This window comes from Phyllostomus discolor, chromosome 5, assembly GCF_004126475.2.
Source record: "Phyllostomus discolor isolate MPI-MPIP mPhyDis1 chromosome 5, mPhyDis1.pri.v3, whole genome shotgun sequence".
Taxonomy (NCBI): Eukaryota; Metazoa; Chordata; class Mammalia; order Chiroptera; family Phyllostomidae; genus Phyllostomus; species Phyllostomus discolor.
The window spans coordinates 7,916,439-7,938,575 of record NC_040907.2 but is presented as its reverse complement, the minus strand read 5'-3'; the positions used below and the strand labels follow the sequence as shown (position 1 = coordinate 7,938,575).

Genomic DNA, 22,137 nt, shown 5'->3' with positions numbered 1-22,137 from the left:
GTTGCTTCTACTCATCCGTTCTGTACTACTTACCGGGGAGAAATGCCTGTGCTATTAAACAAGACTTGTACAGTCTATCTCCATTTATCCAGAGGTAGGGGAGGGTGGATGTTCTTGGTAATCTTGTTGTCTTTGTGGGTTTATTCATTTGTTTTCTTGGGGGGGGGTTGTTTGTTTGTTTTTTACTACAGGCTAGCTGCCTCTTAGCATTCAATACAACTTTGGCCTCAGATGACAGTCTTTAAGAATTCATTCATTCATGCATGCATGCATGCATACATTCCCAAACAATAGTTAAGGGCATCGGCCTCAGAGGCAGACAGTCCTGGGGCAGAAAACCGAATCTGCCCCTCACCAGGTGCGCGACTTTAGGCAGCTCACTCGGCCTCTCTGAACGTCAGCCGCCTCGCGGGGCCGTAGCATCCATCAGAGGAGCCTGCCACCCCGCCGGCGCTCCGCGGACGGATGTGCAGCCAGTATTCGCTCACTGCAGGGACCATTCATCAAACCGCTGCGTGTCAGCGCGGCTGTGCCCTGCCCGCGGCTGTGCCCCCGCAGCGCCGCGACCAAGGCAGCCACAAATCAAGGCTCAGCAAACGCTGACGGATGGACGCACGAGCTCCCAGTCCTGCCAGACACGCCAGGGCCCACGGATATATATATTTTTTTTTAATGGGGAAAAATGCTACGTGGGGTCCAGAGAGTACGAAGATCACATTGATGGCAACACTGGCGAAACCCAAATAAAGCCTGGAGCCCCCGTAATAGCGAAACGGCAGTGCTGGTTTCCTGGTTTGACCAAGGACACTGGCCGTGCACGGTGACCTTGGGGCAAAACAGGGCGAGGGCTGCGCGGAGACTCTGTAGCACCTTTGCAGCTTTTCCGTAAATCTAAAATTATTCCGGAATTTAAAAGTTCACTTACAAAAAAAAGGAACAGTATCTTTTCCCGGCATCGTTTTAAAAATAAACTTCTTGTTTTGGAATAATTTTCAAACAGGACTACGTGGGGCTCCACGGCAGTGACTGCGGTAACGCGGTCAGAACAAAGGACTCAAGGAGGATCGGGATGCGCATGCGCAGGGTCGCCCTCCCGGGTACCGGGGCCGCCCTGGGGTCAAACCAGATCGCAAACGCGTACCGTCTGCGGTCAAGAGCTCAGGCCCCAGAGTCAGGCCCCCTGGATCAGAATCCTGACTCTCCCGCTCACTCGCTGTGTTGCTATAGCCAAGTAACTCATTCTCTCCGGGCCTCCATTTCCCTATCTGTGAAGTGGGGGATAAATGGTGCCTGTATCGTGCAGATAATATAAGGATTCATGCAGTGAATGCGTTTGAAAAGCTAGGAATTGTCTGGTACCCGTACGTATGGCTGAGCTAGCCGATCTTCTTCCTTCTCTTCGTAGATGAATTGTTAAATGACCAATCGGAAATTTTAATGGGGAGACATTTGCATCCTGATTGATGGTTCTGAAATAGCTCAGTCTAAGCCATACAAGATAATTAACATTAATATGCCAGGGACACACACACACACACACACAGAAAATGACAATCACTGGGGCTCCTCCATGTTTTCGATCATCCACGCCCCTGATCAGCTCTCATTTGCCAGGACAATGGGGAAGTGAAGACGCCGTGCGGTGCGTGACTGCTTCCGGCCTAAGCTCCCCGGAGACAGCGACGATAAGCCGCCACCCAGCAGCATTCAGGAAAGAGACAGGTGTCTGTGTGCGCAACCGCGTGCACACACGCACGCCCCTGTGGCTGGAGAACATTGGCAACTCTCAAACAATTTGCTTCAGTCACACCCTGCCAGGTTCTCCGGCACCGCAAAGCACAGCAATTAAAACGCATCGGGGAAGCTGCGCTGGCATTTGGAGAGAGAATTACTAATTTATGCTTGCAGTTTGCAAACCCAATCATAGCCGTGTACTTGGACCATTACAGTCATGTCATAAAAATACAGTGACTACTTTTATTTTGCGGAAACTGTCATTTCCTTAGATCTTGCAATTCGCCATCATTAACTGGCAAAATTGAATTCTTCCAGCGTGAACAGAGATGAATGGTGCTTCGTTATCTAATCGGGCGAACACCAAAGGCCTGTGCACAGATGTCCTGACCCCAGGACTTGATTGGAAACCTGCAGGGGCTGCTTCTTGCTTCAATCAAGCCCAAACAAGTAGGAGAGGCTTTGTAGGGGAAAGGGGCACTTGTAGGTCTTGAACCTACAAGGCATAGCAACAGATCTGCTGGAGCGAGCTCAGCCGGCTGAGAGGGTCAGGCCAGGCCTTCCTAAGGACCTTCAGGATTTTCTGCTTCGCACCCACAACTGCATGACTGTCCTACAGCAGACCTCAGGGAAGCAGAGACCATGCAAGCACTCCTGTGCTCTAGAAGAGTGGTTTTGGTGAACTCCTACGAACCCTTCAAAGCCCAGGCCAAATGTTATCATCTGGGTGAGACCTTCTCCCACCTCCCAGGCTGAGTCAGTGGCCCTCATGCTTTGCTGCATTTCCAGTGTAGCGTTGGAGTTCACCTCCCCATTGATGATCTCCCCCACGGGACTGAGACCTGGGGGTCTGTGAGGACACAGCCGAGTTCACACAGCACCTGTCGCATAGTAGGTGTTTAATGGGAGAGAGGGTAGGACAGAAGGGAGGAAAAAGCCCTGACCCGTGTGGCTCAGTTGGCCAGGTGTCACCTCAAAAAGCAAAAGGTCGCCAGTTTGATTCCCGATCAGGGCACATGCCTGGGTTGCAGGTTTGGTCCCTGGCAAGGCACATACAAGAGGCAACTGATCGATGTTTCTCTCTCACACTGATGTTTCTTCTCCTTTCTCCTTCCCTTCCCCTCTAAAAAAAAATATTTTATTTTTAAAAAGGAAGAGGGAGAAAAAGAAAATGACTTAGCAGATCCCATTACATCCATCAGCTATCGCTATGGTAACATGCAACAACCTCGAAACCTAGAGCTTTACAATAAGCGTGTATTTCTCACTCGCAGATCTGTGAGTAGTGTGTGCTCTGCCGCGGTGGCTGGGTGCAGCTGCAGGCTGGGCTCAGACCTCACGCAGGGAGAAGCGGCTTCCCAGGGCATGGTCTTGTCACCGTGGGAGGAGCACTGTGAGAACCCGAGCTAAATCACACCGGCACATTTCAAGCCTCTGCCTGAATCACATTCCCCAATGTTTCTTTGGCCAAATCAAGTCACACAGCCAAGTTTAATGTCAAGTGGTGGGGGGAAGAGGCAGGAAGCTCCCTCCGCTCTATTGGGACACACAGCCGAGTCACATGGCAACGAGTGTAGTAGGTATGTGACACGCAGGGACGGAGTAGGAAAGCAGAGGGTAATGGCTGAGAATTAGATTTCGAAATCAGATGGCCTACATACAGATTTTTACTCCACCCCACTAAGGTCGTGACCTTGGGAAAGTGACTCGTTCAGTGCCTCAGCCTCCCTGTCTGTCAAACAGACATAACGATAAAACCTAATTCCGCAGGTTGCCACGAGGACTTCATGAAACAGTCCTCAGAGAGCATGTAGCACACTGGCTAGTCATGGCAACACTTAATGAATGTATCCACTAGTTCAGTCCTCTCTGTCTATTGGAGACTCTCCCAGAAAACACCTGATGCACCCTAGTTCCTGCCCCCCACCTGTGCCCGTCCTCTCACAGTCAGTCTCCCAGGGGTCCCCCAAATCTGGCCCACATATTTTATCTCGTTAGTGAGATGCTTTTATTAACTAGAGTGGATCTGTAGCAGCTGCTCCAAGTGCCCTCAGCCATCAGGCCCCAAGGCCAGGGCTACCGTGGACGTGCACGGCCCCAAAGTCATCCTGCCCTTCAGGATCAGCCATCCTCCGTGACGGATGGCTGCAGGCTCAGCCGCCGCGTGCCTCCCGGACAATCCGTCTCTCCCTGGGAAGCCAGGGCGCAGCCGCGGAGATTCGCAGCACACAGCGGGGGTCAGCGGCACGCCCCCACGGGCACGCGGGGTGCATCTGCAGCCTGAGCTGCTAGCTGGGTTCAGTCTGTTCGAGACAAAACACGGGCGGGGGCCTGTCAGGTGCCACTCCGGGGTCTCCTTCATCAGAGTCAAAGAGAATCTAATTAGAGTGCGTTAGGATTGCAGCTGGCCCAGACCAATTTTACAATCTGGAAAGCTAATTCCCAGGAGAAGTGTGTACGATCACACAGTTATAGTTTGGGGGCCAAAAAAGGATTAGAGTCTACCCCCTGTTCAGGCTCTTGCCCAAAATTAGATACGGGGGGTGGGGGGGGGTAAGGAAAACAGATTTCCTCGAATGGAGCTCTCTGCGCTACTAGGCACCTGTTCATCCAAAGACGGCAGACCACCGTACCCTCCTCCCCGGAAGGTCGGCGTGTCCACATCTGCCCCAATCATTACCACCACACAGAATGTTGCATCTTTTATTGAGGACAAAAATCATCTTCCAAATTTTTTTTTTTTATTTTGTTAGTCACACGCAGTACAGACAGCGGTGTCCTGGACATGGTGAGTTTCTCACCTCTGCTTCCAAACTCATTTCCTCCTGATTCACGTCCGGACGACACGATTCTGGAGGCGGCGCTGATACCACGTGACCCCGGGCCAGTCACGTGCCCCCTCTAAGCCTCAGAGTTGCCAGGACAACAGGGGAGCATAAACAGTTCCCAACTCACGGGGATTCAAGGAGGGGACCCACCGAGTGCCCAGTGCACGGAGTCCTCAGCGTGAGCTGTGGTACAGCTGTAGTTGTCACCGCTGTCATCTCTTCATCGTCGTCATCCGTGACCCTAACAGAACCCAGAGCAAGGGAATAACACCGGGGAGCCGCCTCCCGGGCTGGTTAAGAACGTGGGAGAGCCCCTGCAGAAAGAAGTCCGGAGGCTGCAGGAACCAGAAGCGCAGGCCGCTGCTGCGCAGGAGGCTGATCCTTCCGCAGGGGCCTGCACAGGGACACCTCTGACTGATCGTGGGAACACCCCCCACCGCCACCCCGGCCACCAGTTCACACCTGCGTGAGCAGCTCGGCTCCGTGGTGAACAGTCTGAGCTCCAAGCACACCAAGCCGGCTCCCCCCCCACCCCCCCCCCGCCCCGGTGCCTTTGCGCCCACGCTGCCCCTGCTGGCTGCCCGTCCCCCGACCCTCCTGTGACTGACTCCCTGCCATTGCCCCCTTCTCGGCCCCAACGACGGCCCTTGTAGAGCAGCCTCTGAGCCCCCGTCCACGCTGTTCTCTTCCACCCCCACACGTCTAGCTTTCATGCTTACTGTGTCGCCCTCTCAGTATCTGAATTGTTTTTCTTGGCGCCCCCACTAAGAGGTAAGCTCCAGGAGGGCAGGGTCCTCCCTAGAAAAGTCCTGGCTCAAAACTGACCCTCATCCAAGAGCTGCCACAGGTTAACAGTGAAGTCTGGATTTGGACGTGAGTCCCCGACTGGAGCGAAGACCTGTCCTTCACCGCCACCACCCACCCTGGGGATTCTCCCAGCGGTCGAGACCCAGCCTTCCGAGGAGACGCACAGAACAAGCGACCTCCCCCTGCTTGGAACCTCGCAGGTGCCCGGAAACAGCTCCGAGTCCCCTTTTTAAGTCTGCTCCTCCGTGTCCCATCATGCTCAGCAGTGCCTCATTCAGAAAAGTTCCAAGACCCGCCTCTGGGTCCCTGCAAGACTCTCCCGTGCCTGGGAGTCCTTTGTCAACTTCTCTGCGACTAGAGTCATCGAAAGAGAGGTGGCCTGCCCTGCCCGAGGGTGGGTCTATTAGCTCACGCGCCTTGACACGACGCTTCTGTTAACGAAACCCAGGACAGCAGCCCTAATCTTATAAGGCTCCTAAAGGGGCTCTATGGACCAGGGAAACCAGGTCACACAGAGAAGAGAGACTCCAGCTTGAGGTCGCCTCAAATGCGGCATCTCTTCATCAGCACAGCTGCCGTGCCCCGGGGAAAAGACCCTGTGGAGAGGACTGTGTGGGAAATAAAGGGTTAAGTGATGGAGTTCACTCTTCTCCGCTTTAAAGCAAATGTATGTGTAGGCCTATCTTTTTGCAGGTTTTTTTTTTTTAAAAAAAGCACAACAGCAACATTAACCTTTGAAAGGGAGTAAAAAACTTGGATGACGAATGTTTCCCATCTCCCTCCCTATTCCCTTGGAAACCTCAACTTGGAAAAATAGCAAATGAGGGAGACGCTATTTCACCTGTCACCTCCACGTTAAAGATCATCCGTCACTCCCGCCCAGCCTTTCATCACCTGAACCTACTGATTTGTGTGTGGGAAAGTTTACAGCCATTTATTTCGGTAATGCAGTGAAGTTCCCGGGAGGTGTTTAGCTCTTAAAACAAAGATAAATCTTCCTTTCTCATTTTCAGTGCCTGGCCATTTTTACTCATTACTAGCAGGAAGCTGTCGGATTCTTCATCAGTTTCCAATGTGTCTCCGGCGAGGGCCTGCCTTCACCTGCAGGGGCACAGACAAGGGCTCATAGGCCGGAGAAACGCAGAAGACGGTTAGTTATCGGGAGACCCAGAAACGCAGCTGAGGGCTGTACCTTGTTTCGCTCTCGCCCTGCACGTGAACAGGAGCCTTCGGAGTGAGAGGGGGAAGCACCCTCACGTCACGTAGGCGGGGTGCCACCGAACCAACAGTAAGCGTCCCCTGCGCTCTCAAAGGGTGTGTGCGATGTTCCTTGGCAGTCCCGGCCGGCTCGGAGCGGAGGGTCCCAGCTGGCCCGCCCACCTGTGCAGCGATGCCGCCATGCGTTCAGGGCCATGGGGAAGCGAGGGGCTGTCAGGACAGCAGGACCCTGGGCGGGTTCCGGGAGGAAGCGGTGAAAGCTCCCTGGGAGGAATGGTTTGCACGTGGAGACCAGGCCCAGCAGCTTTAACAGTGTTCAGGTGCTGGGTCACGGCTGGACTTTGTAAAACGAAGAAGTGAAGGTAGAGAGAGAACATTACCCGAACCATTACCACTGACCTTTTCCCATCCCCCCATACTTGCCCCCCCCCAAGTCTACGGGTCAGCCAGGGGCCACTCCTTCCTCCTGGTCCCCGAGGGCAGACCCTAACGGTGGCCACCGCCTCCTCTCTCGTCCTCACCCGGGAACATTCAGTCCACCGTCAAAGTCTGTGAGCACTGCTTTCCAACACACCCCGAGTCCAGCCACACCTCCCTGTGCGGGGGGGGCAGGGTCCAGTTGTGGTCGTCCCTGCTCTTTCCAGCGGGACCCGCTGCCTGGGCCCTCCCGTTCGATGGTCCGTGGTCAACACCGCAGCCAGAGGGGTCCTTGAACTTGTACGTCAGTAAAGTCACTCCTCCTTTCAGAGCCTTCTCACGGCTTCCCATTGTCACCCAGAAAGAAAGCCAGATTCTTCCATCAGCCTTCAAGGTCCTAAGGGAGCTCCCTATCCTTCTCCCCAAACATCTCCAACCTCACGTTTAGAGGTTGCCTCCCGCCGGTCACCACCCACCCTGACGTCCTTGAATTGCCCAGACATGCTCCCATCTCGTGGTCTTCGCTCCTGCCACTCCTCGTCTGGGGCACCACCTCTAAGGTCCTGGGACCTCGTTTAAGTCCTTGCCTACATGTCACGTCTGCACTGAGGCTTTCCCCAGCCACGCAACTTACAGCTGAACCCAACCCCCACACTCTCACCCCCTCCCCTGCTTTGTTTAGCCTCGCACGTGAGAACATTCTTCCAACGTAACCACGACAGATTGCCCCGTCAGGCTGGGAAATTTCCTTAACTCCGGGGAAGGGTAAAGAACTCGGCTGGCCGTGAGGAGGAGCGGGGCCGTGGTGTGCACCGCAGCACGCGGGAGCCTCAGACACATTATGCGGAATGAAATAAGTCTGACCCGAAGGACCATGGGCTCTATGAGTCTATTGACAGAAATGTCCAGAGCAGGTCAATATGTGGGGGCGGAAAGCAAATGAGTGGTTCCCTAACTGGGCCTGGGGTGGCTGGGGGGGTGACACCAAGGGGTATGCGGGGTTCGTGAGGTGACGAGGCCGCTCCCAGACTGACGCTGGTGACGGCTGTGCAGCCCCGTGAACACCCTGAAAACCGCCGCACTGCACAGCGTGGAGTGGGTGAACTGGATGGCATACAAGTTCAGCCTCAATAAAGTGGTCTTTTCAGAACAGAACAGAACATCACCCACAGCTTATCAATGACCACTTTGCCATATTTGCTTCAGATCTGTGTTTAACTAGAGAAAACATCGATGAAGTTGAAGTCTCCTTCATACGTGCTCCCCAACTTAAATTTTGCTGCACTAAAACTTTTTAAAGTTTTTTTTTCAAGATTTTATTTATTTATTTTTAGAGAGGGAAGGGAGGGAGAAAGAGAGAGAGAGAAAAACATCAATGTGCGGTTGCTGGGGGCCGTGGCCTGCAACCCAGGCATGTGCCTTGACTGAGAATCGAACCTGTGACACTTTGGTTCGCAGCCTGCACTCAATCCACTGAGCTATGCCAGCCAGGGTTTTTAAAGTTTTTAATTGCAGTTTTAACATTAAAGTCCTAAATTCTTAAATCTTTGGACACCCCCCCAGCACCACCACCACTCAGTGTGAAATTTTAGTCTCTGTTTATGTAGAAGGACTCTGGGGGCCCTTTCCCCGTCCCAGCCACCTTTGAACAACACAGAACACTGGAGGCGGTGCATGGTGGGATGCGGCATGGGCTGGGACACTGGATACACAATAGGACAGTTGGCGACAGCCGCTCCAGACCCTCCATCGTTCCCCTGGCCCTTCTGTCTGCCAGGCTGGCCCTCCAGCCCCACTGGTTATATCCCCCGTCGCTCACCCAGCAGGGCTGGGGCGGGCCTGAGCCTGCACCGCTCTAACCAGCCCCCAGCTCACCGGTCCACACGAGCGAGTCGATTAAACAGATGGGCCCTAAGGCCCCGTAATGAGAATTCTGGGGCAGGGCTGTGAGCCTGTGTGTCACACAACCTTCCTGAGTGACTAGGAACCGGAAGGGGTCCTCCCCTCCGAGCAGGCCAGAACTGGAAGGTTGGAGAAGAGCCAGCCCAGGGGAGAGCAGGGAGCAGAGCCACCACGGACTGCTGCGTCCCCAGAGCGCAGAAGAGGAGCAGCCCGACTTGTGGGTCTGGGAGAAGTGCCTTGAGGAGAGGGGGCAGCCCTCTCGCTGTGGCCACACCATCAGTTCTGACCTCGCACGCCCAGGACTCTCCCACGATCTAACCAAACCCCTCTGCATTCCCAGAGCCAGCCGCCGGCCCCGAGCTCCACCCCAGGCAGGTAGGAGCCAGGGAGGCCGACCCAGAGAGACCAAACCCACAGCGCAGGGCATCCAGAGAGAGATGGATCCACGCCAAGACCCACCAGCCCCCACAAGCTTCCTCTGCCGGAGCAGACAGAGGCCGCCCAGGACGCTCGCTTGGTCCCCACAAGTGACAGCCTCCCCCCCTCTCATGGTCTGCAGTGACTGCCAGCCCGAACAGGGGGCAGGAGGCACGGCGCCCCTGCTGTGTGCGCTGCCACGCCTTGGTGTGTGGGAAACTCGGGTGCTCCATAAACGCCTCTCAAGGCTCTCGCACGTACATGAGCGGGGGTCCCAGTACCCTCGCCCCAGCACCCCTGACCGCCAGGAGGGTGGGAGAGGGCTCCCGCTCCACTGAGAGGCAGCCCTGCAGCACCCAGCCAGGCCCTCCTTTGGTGTCCCTGCCACGCCCGGCCAACAGGTAAATCTCGGATGGACGGAGAGAACTCGTGGCAGGGTTTCGTTTTTGCAGACGTGCATGCAAACTCCAGTCAACTGTCCATCGATTTTACCAGCTGATTTTTTCAATGCCAGACTTCCTCCCCTCAGTGGACAAGAGGCGGCACTGTGGGGTCGACCACAGCTTCTCCCCACCCCACTCCACTCTCAGCCCCTCCCTCCAGGTGGGAGCTTGGGCCTGGTCCTTTGGAGGTGACAGGAGGGCACCAGATGGGGCCTGTTTCTCCTATCAAGTGACAGATTTGCACGGCTTGTTTAAAGTGTGTGCTCATGTACAGGTGGGACAAAGAGCCATTGCCACAGCCACCCAAGCAGCCGTAAAACACAGGAGTTTCAATGAGGAACTTCAATGGGCTCCTCAGACTGGGGGGAAAGAGCAGATTCTCTTGGACCTGAAAGCACGGAAGCCCTGGGCGCTCACCGACAGTGAGACTTGACCTGTGCCCCGGGGGCGGGGGTGTGAGGCGGAAGCCAGGCGGCTATGCTGCCTCTGGTCGGCAACAGGCCTCTCTGGGCCACTCCAAGCACGTGGCCCTTTGGCACCTTTCAAGAGTTCCTGCATCATCCTCAGCGCTCCTGCCTGTAGGAATGCCGTCACCATTCTACACAAAAGGCTGTGGTTCCGAGAGAAACACATTGTTATGTGTTTTTTCAAACAATAACAATGGGGGGGGAATGACTTGGTCCAAAGTCACGTACATCAATAAATGGCAGGGCATGGCTTGAACTTTGATCCCTGAGAAGGGACTTCCAGGGGTCAAGTCCCAGCCCCAGCTTCAGGCGAACAATGGTCCTCACCCTCTCGCAGAGCAGTGTCACGTCTCATAAAATTTCAAGGACATAGCTTTTACTCAGAATGCCTTCCCATCTGGCTGGTGTAGCTCAGTGGATTGAGCGGCGGGCTGAGAACCAAAGTGTCACAGGTTCGATTCCCAGTCAGGGCACATGCCTGGGTTGCAGGCCATGGACCCCAGCAACCGCACATTGATGTTTCTCTCTCTTTTTCTCCCTCCCTTCCCTCTCTAAAAATAAATAAATAAAATCTTAAAAAAAAAAAAAACAAAAAAACACAGTCCTTTAAAAAAAAAAAATGCTTTTCCCTGGGCCTCCAAGTGGTGGATGGAGCGGGGTGGGTTTTCCGGGGAGATTTCCGGGACAGCAGAGTCCCGCCAGCCCTGGAGGAGCGGCGTGCAGAAAGCGGAACTCTCCCTCCGACACTTCCGAGGCAGCCGGGAAAAATCAGGGTCTCATCCCATCGTGGGAGACCCCAGACCCTGGGTGGGAGTCTGCACCCACGCCCAGGGGGCAGGTCCAATGTCCACTTTGGGGGCGCAGCATCAGAGCCCATCCCGGTTGGCCACCCCAAACTTTCAGGGGTGAGGCTGATGGCAGCCATCTAGGCTGAAAGGAGGCCTCCACGCACCTGGACATTCGAACGGAATCCCCTAAAGCCAGCCACTTCCGGTCTCCCTTCCACAGGCCCCGCCTCCTCATTCCTACAGGGTTCGGCTGGGGCTGCATCTTCCCGCTTGGCTGCCAAGGACTCCCCTCCCCCTCATAAATGCTTAATGAGGCGCACTGCATCTTCAAGCCAGGCTTCCATCGTGTGAAGCCAAGAAAGTCCTTTTATCCTGAATAAGCCCAAGTACTGAATACTGACTCGCGATTCTCCGAAGACAAGGCAGGCACAGGAACAGGTGGCCGATGCAGCAAGGGCAACGCCGCTGGGGAGGGGGCCCCGGGATAGAACAAGTCCGGGCAGTGTCTCCCTCGTTCACAGCCGCCCCGCCCTCCAAGCCTAGACGCAGCTGCCGCCTCCGCCACCTGGAGAGGGAGGGACATCCATTCCCCTCCTGCTCCCGCTGCCCCTGACCGAAGCGCAGCCTTTTGAAGGTTTACAGGCATTTCTATGATGCCAGGCGTCCCGGGAGGGAGAAAGACCCCGAGAGCCGCTCACTGAAATCACCCCAGCGTTGCCCAGATGGTAACCTCTCTTGTAGACATTATTCACTAGTGCCATTGATGAAGAACCAACACAATGAAACATGCTACGTTGACCAGCTCCGCAACTCAGGGCGGGTACCGGCATTCTCAGTCTCCTTGTGATCGCGGGCACGAGAAACTTGCACACCCAAGCCCCACCCCAGTGCCCGTCTTGCTTCCGCAGGGAGGCCTCCCAGGAAGGACCGCACCTGCCTTCTGGGCTGGCTCAGGAGACGGTCTCGCCTTCTGCAGGTCCTGACTCCCAGGAGAGCAAACTCACAAGTTCTACCCACTTTGCAAAAGAAGGGACCCCCAGGCAGTGGTCCTGCCCACCCTCCCTTCAGCCTCACAGACCACGTGTGTCTCCTGTCCTCTTCCGGCTCACCAGAGGCCGGAGTAGCCCTGCCCCTGTGCACCAGAGGCCGGAGCAGCCTGCCCCCGTGCTACCGGGGGCAAGCCCGGGCGGCGACCACAGATCTGTGCAAACACCACGACTCCTGCGGCTCAGCATCCTGGCTCAGGCCCGTTCCATCACTCGAGAAGTTTCTGGCCCTTGGGAGTGAAGTGCAGGCCTCCCAATTCTTCAGTCTACCGAGGACCAGGTAACAGCCAGGCACTCTTCTCACGCCACCCGGGGCTCATTTATCTGGGATCGACCCTTCACTGACGGAAGCTCTGAAGGCCCCTCGGGCTGCCTTCTGGCCTGGCCACGGCTCCAGGTTTCTATTCCCAAGCGCCAGTGGCCACAAAGGAACTTTTGTTTAAATCGGGGACAACCAGGACCTGGCATAGCACCTGACAAATGGGCATGCTCATGGGCATTTGGTACTCAGGGGAATGAGCGTTTTCAGCTGGAGCGTTCTCAGCCAACGAGCCGTCAAGGCCGAAGAGCTGCACCCGGGCCTCCGGTGATAGGCTCTGTGCGTGAAAGCCTGTGCTCCTTGGAAACCCTTTGACTTTCTCACGACATTTCTCGTTACCCTCTAAGGCAACCGGCCTGTCCTTCGTGCTGAAGTAGGCGGGAGCCTTTCCAGGCCACGGGGCACGCAGCGGGGCCGCAGTTCGCTGCCAGGCCGGCCTTGGGACCCACCCTCACTGCACACTCACTCCCTGATGGTTTTCTATGAAGACGCGGTTGATTTTTAGGCCCAAGTCCAGCAAGGGTTTCAAGCAGACAAAATTGACTGGCTGCTGCTGCATACAATGTGGCTGGAGCTTTCTTCGATCTAAGCAATTCCATTCCTGCAGGCCAGGCTGAGAGCAAGGGCCCTGGCCCTGGCCTTCCGGCTCTACTGCTGCTGACCCCCAGAATCAGTGTATGCATGGGTCAGTCAAAAAAGTCGTTTAGAGCATGGGCTGGGAACCAAAGTGTCCCAGGTTCGATTCCCAGCCAGGGTACATACCTGGGTTGCAGGCCATAACCCCCAGCAACCGCACATTGATATTTCTCTCTCTCTCTCTCTCTCTCTCTCTCCCCCTCCCTTCCCTCTCTAAAAATAAATAAATAAAGTCTTTAAAAAAAAAAAGTCGTTTATCTATACTACTGAATCATAAAGAATCCTGTTATTTCGATTAAAAAAAATGGATGGGTATCACCTTCCTCAGACCCCAGTGACCCTCCTAGAGAAGCGACTGTAGTTCGGGATGAGTATATGCTCTTGTTCTCTACACACTGGACAATTTTATAATCCCACCAGTTCAAGCACCAAACTAACCATCTAAGTCAAAAAAAAAAAAAAAAAGAAAAGAAAGAAATGTTACAGGGGAAGTGACTCCCAACCCCATTCAGAAACCTGAAGGCTGCCAGACAGACCTGACCTCATGTTTCCCGGAAAACACCTTGACACTGAGCGAAGACGGCCAAAGTTTGGTTTGCGGGCGGAAGGGCTGTGGGACAAGGAGGTCGTGTCACCCGGCGGACTGGGTGTCTTTAGGATCTCCACCGGGAGAGGCGGGCTGGGGCCGGAGGGAGGCAGGAACACAGGCAATGCTGGGGATGTCTGGTCCGGCCCCAGACGCCAAGGGGAGAATGAGGAACCTACCCCAGGTCTGTTACCGGCAGTCAGAGTAGGAGAGGCTGAGGGTCGAAAGGGAGCAGAACCCGGGATCAGTCACACAGGAGAAAACCAAGAGTCCACGCTGGAGACTGGGAAGTGGCAGGCAGGCTGGTAGGGGGGTGGCAGGGCGGGGGAGGAGGGGGAAACTTGGGCCAGTCCTGTCGGCAGGAACTGAGCCCAGGCTCCGCCCCACAGGACCTCGGGAGGTCCCGTCCTGGCCCAAGCCAGCACTCAAACCCCAACATCTCCAACCCCCAGGCCTCTGAGAAGCAGCCCCCTACAGGGGGTTGTGAGTTTCTCTCTTTGGCCTTGAGACTCTGGTGTATTTTTCTCAAGGGATGCAGGGAAGGAGAAAATGCTACAAAATATTCTAAATAAAACGGGCATCATTGTAAATACGAAGCTGAGCTCTTTTTCTCTTGCAGAAGAAGATCCGGCGACAGTGGATGCGCACGCCCCGCCCACAGGACCCCGAGAAGTCAGCCCAGCTCACCCGACCCATGTGGACCCCGTTCCAAACCAAACTTTGCTCCTTCCATTGACGGTCTTTTGACCCCCAACCACTGCCTCCAAGAGCAGCCGCTCCACATTTTGTTCGGTAACGTTTGAATTTTACTTGCTCAGCTGCGCCTCCTCGAGGCAGACCATTGGATGCGTCACGCACACAAGGACGCGCCTGAGAATGAATGCAGGTGCCGTTCATAATTATACCAGAAGGGAGACAGAACCTGGGCCTGTCCCAGGTAAGCGGGACCCCATGGGGACCTTCTTCGCACACCCTCTGTGCCTGGTGGATGGAAAGTCTCGCAGATTGGGTGATTCCTGGCCTTGGGAGTCCAGAAAAGAACACATGTGGCATTTGGAGGCTTTCTGAGCCACGGCGACTAGCCCAGGGGAAAGTCGTAGCAACTTTTTACTGGCGCAAAAGTCACGATCCCAGGCATGTGTCCTCTCTGCGTTCTGTCGTGTGGGGACACCGAGGGAGGGCAGGAAGGGGACTCTCAGCAGACACCGGGTCTGCGGGGCCCCCCGATCTCAGACTTCCCAGCCTCCAGGACTGCGAGAATTAAATGGTTTTTTGGTTGTTAAGCCACCCAGCCTATGGTATTCTGTGGTAGCAGCCTACACAAACCCAAGCAGGCAGCAAATGTCTGTATATAATGCATTCTGTGCCGGGCACGGCGATGAACACTTCACTCATATTAACCCGTTGTCAGGCTCGGCACAACGCTGTGAAGCTATTATCCTCACTTTCTAGACGGGAAAACCGTGGCACTGAGAGGCGAAGATCCTTGCCTGAGATCGGTCGGTGTCCAGCAGAACGGGGATTTGAACCAGAGCATCTGAGCTCTTAAGCCCACACGAATAACCGCATGGCCCTGCCCCTGGCGAGCAGGTCCCTGGAGAAACGGGTCCGCGAGAGGCCAGGCTTCCGATGTTCTGGCCCGTGGGACAGCTGTGCTGCCAGGAGCTGGGGCTGCTGCCCACGGCGCCGATTCCAAGGCCCCAAGGACCCAACTTGTCCCCATTGCTTTTCCCTCGAGCAAGCAGCTTTGGCGGAAACCTCTGAGGTCAAGGTGTGGTCCAGGGGATGTTGCCAGCGGTGCCTGCGTCCTTCTGAGAAGATGACCAGGACACTGAGAACACCTGGCCGTAGGAATGGGCAGGGAGAAGGTGCTGGACGAGGGCAGCATGTGGCCGTGCCCACCTCTTTGTCCCTCGTGCACAGGACGCGGGTCCCATATGCTTTCAGAGACTGGGGGTGAGAGGAATCCGTCTGGGCAGCCCAGGGGACGACGGGGGTAAACCGTCCTCCCCTCCACCCCGGGTTCCGCACGCGGACCCGGACCCAAGGGCTGTGAAGAGTCAGCCCTCGGGAAGAGAACGAGCTCACCGCGTTGCACGCACACCTTTCCACCGCGCTTCTCACGAGCACGGCAGCCAGCCTGGAAGAGCGTGGGTGGTTTGGTTGAAAGCAACCCTGTCCGGTATCTCAGTGATGAAGGCGGCTTTGCCCAGGAGCACGCACGGCATGGCACGGCACGGCAGGAATCATGTGAAAACACAGAGGGCAGAGGTCACCCCTCCTTTAAGCGACAACCTCCTGGAGGACGGACACCGCCTTCCACGCCTCTGGCCACTGCAGACGCCACGCTCGTTCAGCGCACACCCACGTGCCGGCACACAGAGGGTCAGCAGGCGTCTCTATGGGCAGGTCCCGTGAGGCGCCGGGAAAGCTGACCAGGTCTGGACCGAAGACCAGGGCTACGTGGGGAGTTGGGACCCAGACGGCTTGAATCTGAACCCTGGCTCGACCACTAACCAGTTAAGAGAAGGATTTCCCCATGGGCCTCAGTTTTCCCATCTATGAAGCAGGATGATTTTACTTGTCCTACGAGGACACGACAAGGATGAAGTTCGTGACACGTGAGCACTCACACAGTGGCGGTCCCGGGACACGCACCAGTGATGGCCCGGCTCCGTCACCGGCGGTCCCACAACAACACCTCGTCTGGAGGGTCCAAACCCTCTGTTCCCACTGCAGGCACTGCAGGCCCTGCAGGCAAGAGCCGGTCCAAGCCGGCCACCTCCTGGGGATCTAACAGGAAACCTTAAAACCGAGTTTCCCATCCCCACCTGTGGAAAGGCCGGAAACGGGGCCCTTCCCTCTCTGCTTGTCTTTATTTAAAGTTTTCAAAAGCAGCCGGGTGCTCGGCTCCCGGCAGAGGCCACACGCCCCAGCTCTCTCCTCTCTCGGTTATGAACAAGGCGAGTGGCTTCCGAATCCACACCGGCTGTACAGTCTGCTGGGTCCCCGTGGTTTTCAAAAGGTGGGAAAGGGGGTTCAGCGGGCAACCTCCGCAGGGGACGAGGTAAGACAGTCAAGAGTTGACCAGACCCCAGCTCCAGGTGTCAGTCTGACTTGTGGAATAGACAGACAGGCAGACAGACAGACATGGCTTGCACATGGTGTGGAGCTGGGGCCTGGGCCCTGACTGAGGGTGGCTCTTGAGCTGCGAGCCAGGAGGGGACCCGAACAGCAGCAGTCCAGACGCTGTTGTCCTCACCTCTTCGCCACCCTCTGCTCTGAGCTGGGCCGGGAGGCATGCAGTGTCCGCAGCACACTGGGACAGGGTGACTTTTGTCATCCTGGTCAAACGAGGTGACCCTGCAGAAACGCTTTCCTCTCATAGGGGACATGTTGGAAACCCACTGAGACACCATGGGGGGAGCTCAGCACGTCAGGGCAAGAGATGAAGTCCCTGGGAGCCATGGCTACAGGCTGGGGACCCCCACCCCCTTGATTATCAGGAGAAGGGGCGAGTCAGGGGCCCTCAGCAGGGACACAGCCAAACACCGAGTCAGGGGGGCACCCGGGTCAAACATCCTGGGGGGCAAGGAGGGGGTGAGCAAGCATTATTCAACTACATGGGTACCAACAGTACCCCCGCTGGAGTTTATACCACCCATCCCCCGGAGTCGCTCCCAGCATCCTCGGGGAGATGTCAGAGCCAGCCAGACGCCAGGGTGACGCAGGGTGCCCCGAAGTCAGTCAGCCTGCGCCTGCCTGGGAACACGGTCATACACCCCTACCTGAAGCAGCTCAGGCAGGAAGACTCGAGAAGGCAGCCCGCACCCATCAGCCCTGCCCGGCCAGACTCACACCGCACCTACCGCTTCGGGGCACAGCAGGAGCCCACGGAAAGGGCAAGGAACTCAGGCCCGGGGGTGAGAAAAAGAAGAGAATTCACTGCACAGGACTCACGGTTCTGCAGCGAGTCTGCACCCACCTGGCACATACACGGTCACTGCAGGGTCACTGTCCACACTCCCCGTGCCGGCGCTGCCCCTCACGTCCCCGAGGCCAGTGCGTGAGGACGGGCTATGGGGTTCGCTGGCGGGAGCTGAACACCCACACTTCTGCCAACATCTAAACGTCCTCGTTAAATAGAGATGAGCCCTTTATCTGCAGGGTGGTCGGGGAGGGGAGGGGAGGGGGGAGCGTGCTGAGCTCAGGTGCTGCCGAGCTGTGCACACGGCGGGGACTCTAGGCTGGGCAGGACTTCCAGATCTACACTAAATGCTTCCTGGAGTGACTCCAGTGCCCTGTGTGGAGGGGGTGGGATGGGGGAGGCAGGAGGCAGAGCCAAATTCTCAGGCTCCAGCCCTTTTACACCGTCCCCCACGTCCTGTCTACCCTCATTCTGCACTGTGTACAGGGTCCAGGGCAAGGATCAGCACCCTTTTTTCTGCAAACGGCAAGATAGTAAACATCCTCACCTTTTCTGGCCAGGCCATGTGGCCTGGGTTGCAGAGGCTCAACTGCACCACTGCAGCCACAGGCAGAGGACATGCAAACAGACATGGCTATGTGCCAATAAAACTTTATTTGCAAAAGCAAAAAGACTTGGCCCTCTGTAGTTTGCAACCCTAGTCTAGGGATTTGGTTCATCCAGTTTCCACAGCCAGCCAACAGCGGCACTGGGACTGAATGAGGAAGAACTCTATACTCTTCCCATGGCCCCGCCCATATCCAACCACGCCTTTGCTGCCAGGGGTCTCCTTAATGCCCCCCTAAATGCAATGTGCCTCAGCATGCTCATCCCCCCACCTGCACCCCACTAGGCATGCTCCATCTCTCAGGACTCAACTCCTCCTAAGACATGAAATACTCACAGATGCAGAGGGTTAACCCCAGCCATCCCCAAAGACCACAGGCTGGGGAGGCTAAAGGCACCTTCCCCTTTAACTGCCTCCCAGCTGCGTGAACTGGGGGGGGGGGGGGGGGATGCAGGGCATGCAGGCAGCCTCGCATGTTTCCCTTGCCCGTGGAAATTGGTCGGGGCTTTTGCAAATGAAGTAGGGGCTCAGCGAACACAGCTGGCAGCTGCTTCCCAGGTGGGAACGGATGCAACGCAGCTCTAACCCCTGGGGCCGTGGGGTCATTTTCACCTGCCTTGGAGATCTCACCCGTGGCACAGCCCACTGCAGAGGGCTGGCTGCAGACAGGCCCCATGGGCTGCCGACCCCCTCCCCCCCTCCTCACTGAGTGAGCTCCTTGGACTTGGACTTGGAGGTGAATTACTCCTCTTCATGTCTCCCCAGGGAGCGTGTTCTCCCTCAAGAAGGCCGGTCATTGTGATGCCACGTTGCATTACTCTATTGACATAAAGGACTTTTTATTTAAGAAAAGGAGACAGGAACTTCACAGCCTGATTGAGGCCAAGGTGCCTCCCGAAGGCGCAGAGAATAAAGCCACAAGGGACAGCGGGGACACACTTGAGAAAGCCACCTCGCCTTCCCACCGGACCTTCAGAGACGGAGAAAGGTATGTGACACCTCGGCCCGGGAAGACCCCCAGGTCCTCCTTCTCGTGCAGAAGCAGAGGCAGCCGAGCCACTGAAGATCACGGATCCCACAGATACACGGGATGGGAGAGTCTCCTCCTTCTGCGCCAGCCAGAACCAGGTTGTGGGTGCAGACCTTTAGGCCCGAAGGCAGCTCTGCTGCTCTCTGCAGGGATGTCCTCACTGGCCCACGGAGAGACGCGTGCCCGGCGCCTCCCGCACCCCCTGGAACTACTGGCAAACACTCGGCACCGACAGGAGTGCTGGTTGGGTGCCAGGCACTGTTCTACTAAGGCTTTCCATGCATTAACCTATTTAGTCTTTGCCATGACCCTACGGAGTGGCGCTTAGTTGTCCCCATTTTACCAGGGAGGAAACCGAGGCACAGAGATGCTAAGTAACTTGTCTGAGGTCACACAGCCTGCAACCGATGGAGCTGGGACTCAGACCCGAGGAGCCCAGCCACAGAGCCCTCCGTCAGCCCCTCCGCATGTCGGCGCCCGAGGCAGATGCGCCTGTCCCTAGAGCCCAGCCCGAGCTCGGCTTCTGCACTGCACCGGGCTCCTCTGCACTCGCAGGACCTGCGGCCGGGATGGCCCAGGCCTCCTGGAGTCCCGTTCCCTTGTTTTACAGCTAGAGACGGATTCCCAAGGGAAAGGGTAGGGTCTGCGGCCGCCAGGTGAGAGCATTAACACCGACTCCGTACAGTGAGTGTCCTTCCCACCTTCTAGAACTCATGGCCGACTTGCACTCTTAACACCTTAACACCCAGGAGACCACGGGAGAAGCACGTGGCCCTTCCCCCAACAACGGCAGGATCGGAGTCTGAGCGGGCAGGGAACCTGGCGGCCGGTTTCTCATGTGACTCCCGCGTAACCGTAACCACAGATCCGCCGTCAGTCTGCACCCAGCCGCTCAGCCTCACCTGGTTTTCTCCGTGACCAGATGCAGTCCTGGCAAGACGGCTGCGCAGGGGAAGGCTGCAGCCCACACCGAGTTTTCCCTTCGGCGTAGAACACGAGCCACTTGGGAGACCAAGTCACGAGCAAAGGCTAGTGAGGACCCCCCACAGCAGGGCCAAGGGCAAGGAGAGGCCACTCGGGGCAAGGCCGAGGCCGAACCCAGACTGCAACAACACGCCGGACAGAAAGACAAGTCCAGGATGGGCACCTGAGCCCAGGTAACGACTGCACAAACAGGGCCTTCACCTACCCTGCCCAAGTGGCACATTTGGTCTCGAGGCACATCCTAAAAGCTTTGGGGAAAACATACCAGGTGACCCCATCCCTGGCTATTTGAACCTCACATTCCAAATCACAGACGAGGGATGGAGCAGACACCTGAGGAGCAAGCCTCCGCCACCTGCACGACACGCGTCCTACCTGCTTCCATCAGCTGGCACTGCTGCCCGAAGACGTGGGAGAAGGTGACGGGGCCCGTGGCCGAGCCGGACGTGGCCAGGGCGGACTCCATGGCTCCTCTGGGGTCTTCGATGTTGGTCATGGGGCGGCGTCCGGACCTCCCAGAGTGTCCGAGCAAAGGATGACGTCACTGGCTCGGGAACTGTAGGTCTGAGGCCACTTGCCACTTTCAGGAAAATGTCTCCACCCCCCCCCCCCCAAAGTTTGTAACGTTTCTTCCTCTCGTCTCCCACTTCTTGCAGTTTTCCTCAAACACCAACCAAGTGAGAAAAATGAAAGCCTCCGGGGCTCGCTCAGCAGACCTTGCTCAGCTCCAAGAGTTCGATGCAAGAGGCAAATCTAAGTTTCACCCGACAGGAGTGGTTTCCTCTTGTCCGGGAGCGGTGGCTGGGCCCTGGTCCCCCACTCCGTCTTCCCAGGAGTCCCGACGGGCAGAGGGCACGGTCCACGGTGCTGCTCAGCCCCGCTGCCAGCTGGAGAGAGCTGAGGCCCCAGCTGCAGGAAAAGCACTGCTGGGCTCCTTGGAGGCTGCTTGTGGGGGTGGAGGGCAGGGAGCAAGGTTCCCCCGGGGGAGCTGGCCTCGCAGGCCTGGCGCTCTGGCAGCTCCAGCGGCTCAGGCAGCTAGGGTAGCTCCAGCCCAGTTCTCCCTCCTCCCCAGCCCGAGCGCTGCTGTCCAGGGTCCGCGCGCCGCCGCCGCTGGGCAGCCGGATGCAGACAGGGGAGCGGGAGAGGCAGCCAGCTGGCACAGCAGGGGCACTCCGCAGCTCAGGACCGAGGTGTCCGCAGCTCATCTTTCACTCCGCTGCCTTGCTCTTCCCGCGGCCCCCTCCTCGCCGCCGGGCTGTGGGGAGGGGAAGGAGACATGGTTAAAGAGCCCCTTCGGGGGCACAGGGACCAACGGCAGCTCAGGGACCTACTGCAGCGGGCCCCCCAGCCAAGGACAGCACCGCTCTTCCATGCTGCAAAGGGGCCTGTGCTTGGAGAGGCTCTGGATGCAAAGCGAAGTGCTAACTCAGCTCAGCAGGCTCCCGGCTGCTGTAACCTCTTCGTGCCCACAACCCAGGAGGTGCCAGGCAGAGGAGAGTGCCAGCGGCAAAACCAAAGATCAGCGAGAGACGCGCTGCCAAAGGCCGCGCACGCCCCTTCTCCGTGGTGCTCCGGTGACCCAGCGGTGGGCTGGGGGCCTCGCCTTCTCCAACACGGGGGCCAAGTCTGTGCACAGAACAAGCCAGCCCCTGCTCCAGCTGAGGGGGGCCGTGGCTCTGGAGAGGGGGGCGGGGAGGGAGGAACCTTTCGCAGGATCACAACAGCTGTTTCAGTGGGCGCTGCTGTGTCTTTATTTTGTAGCCTATCTGCTGATCGCAAAGGGGCTAACTTTAGAGAGACGCAGAGTCATTCTGGAAAATTCCGTGGGCGTCTGACTGCGACGCTGGCAGGACCCTGGCAGCACCACACCCACCAGGAGAAGAAACTGTGACCCGGCACAGCAGCCGCCATCAAATGCCCATGTCTGTTTCCCCAGGAGGACTTTGGTGGGAAGGCCAGTTGCCTGCTCTGTATGTAAGA

The 22,137-nt window shown here is 57.0% G+C and overlaps 1 protein-coding gene across 1 annotated transcript in view; it reads right to left on the bottom strand.

Moving 5' to 3' along the window:
* The window catches only part of LOC118500490 (putative uncharacterized protein C1orf196), a 201,056-nt gene extending 179,500 nt beyond the window's left edge, over window positions 1-21,556 (bottom strand). Inside the window, exon 1 of the mRNA XM_036025112.1 lies at window positions 20,533-21,556. Within this exon, the coding sequence (XP_035881005.1) occupies window positions 20,533-20,653 (121 nt within the window). The 5' untranslated portion in view covers window positions 20,654-21,556. The remainder of the gene's footprint in view (window positions 1-20,532) is intronic.
* Between the last annotated feature and the right edge of the window lie 581 nt (window positions 21,557-22,137).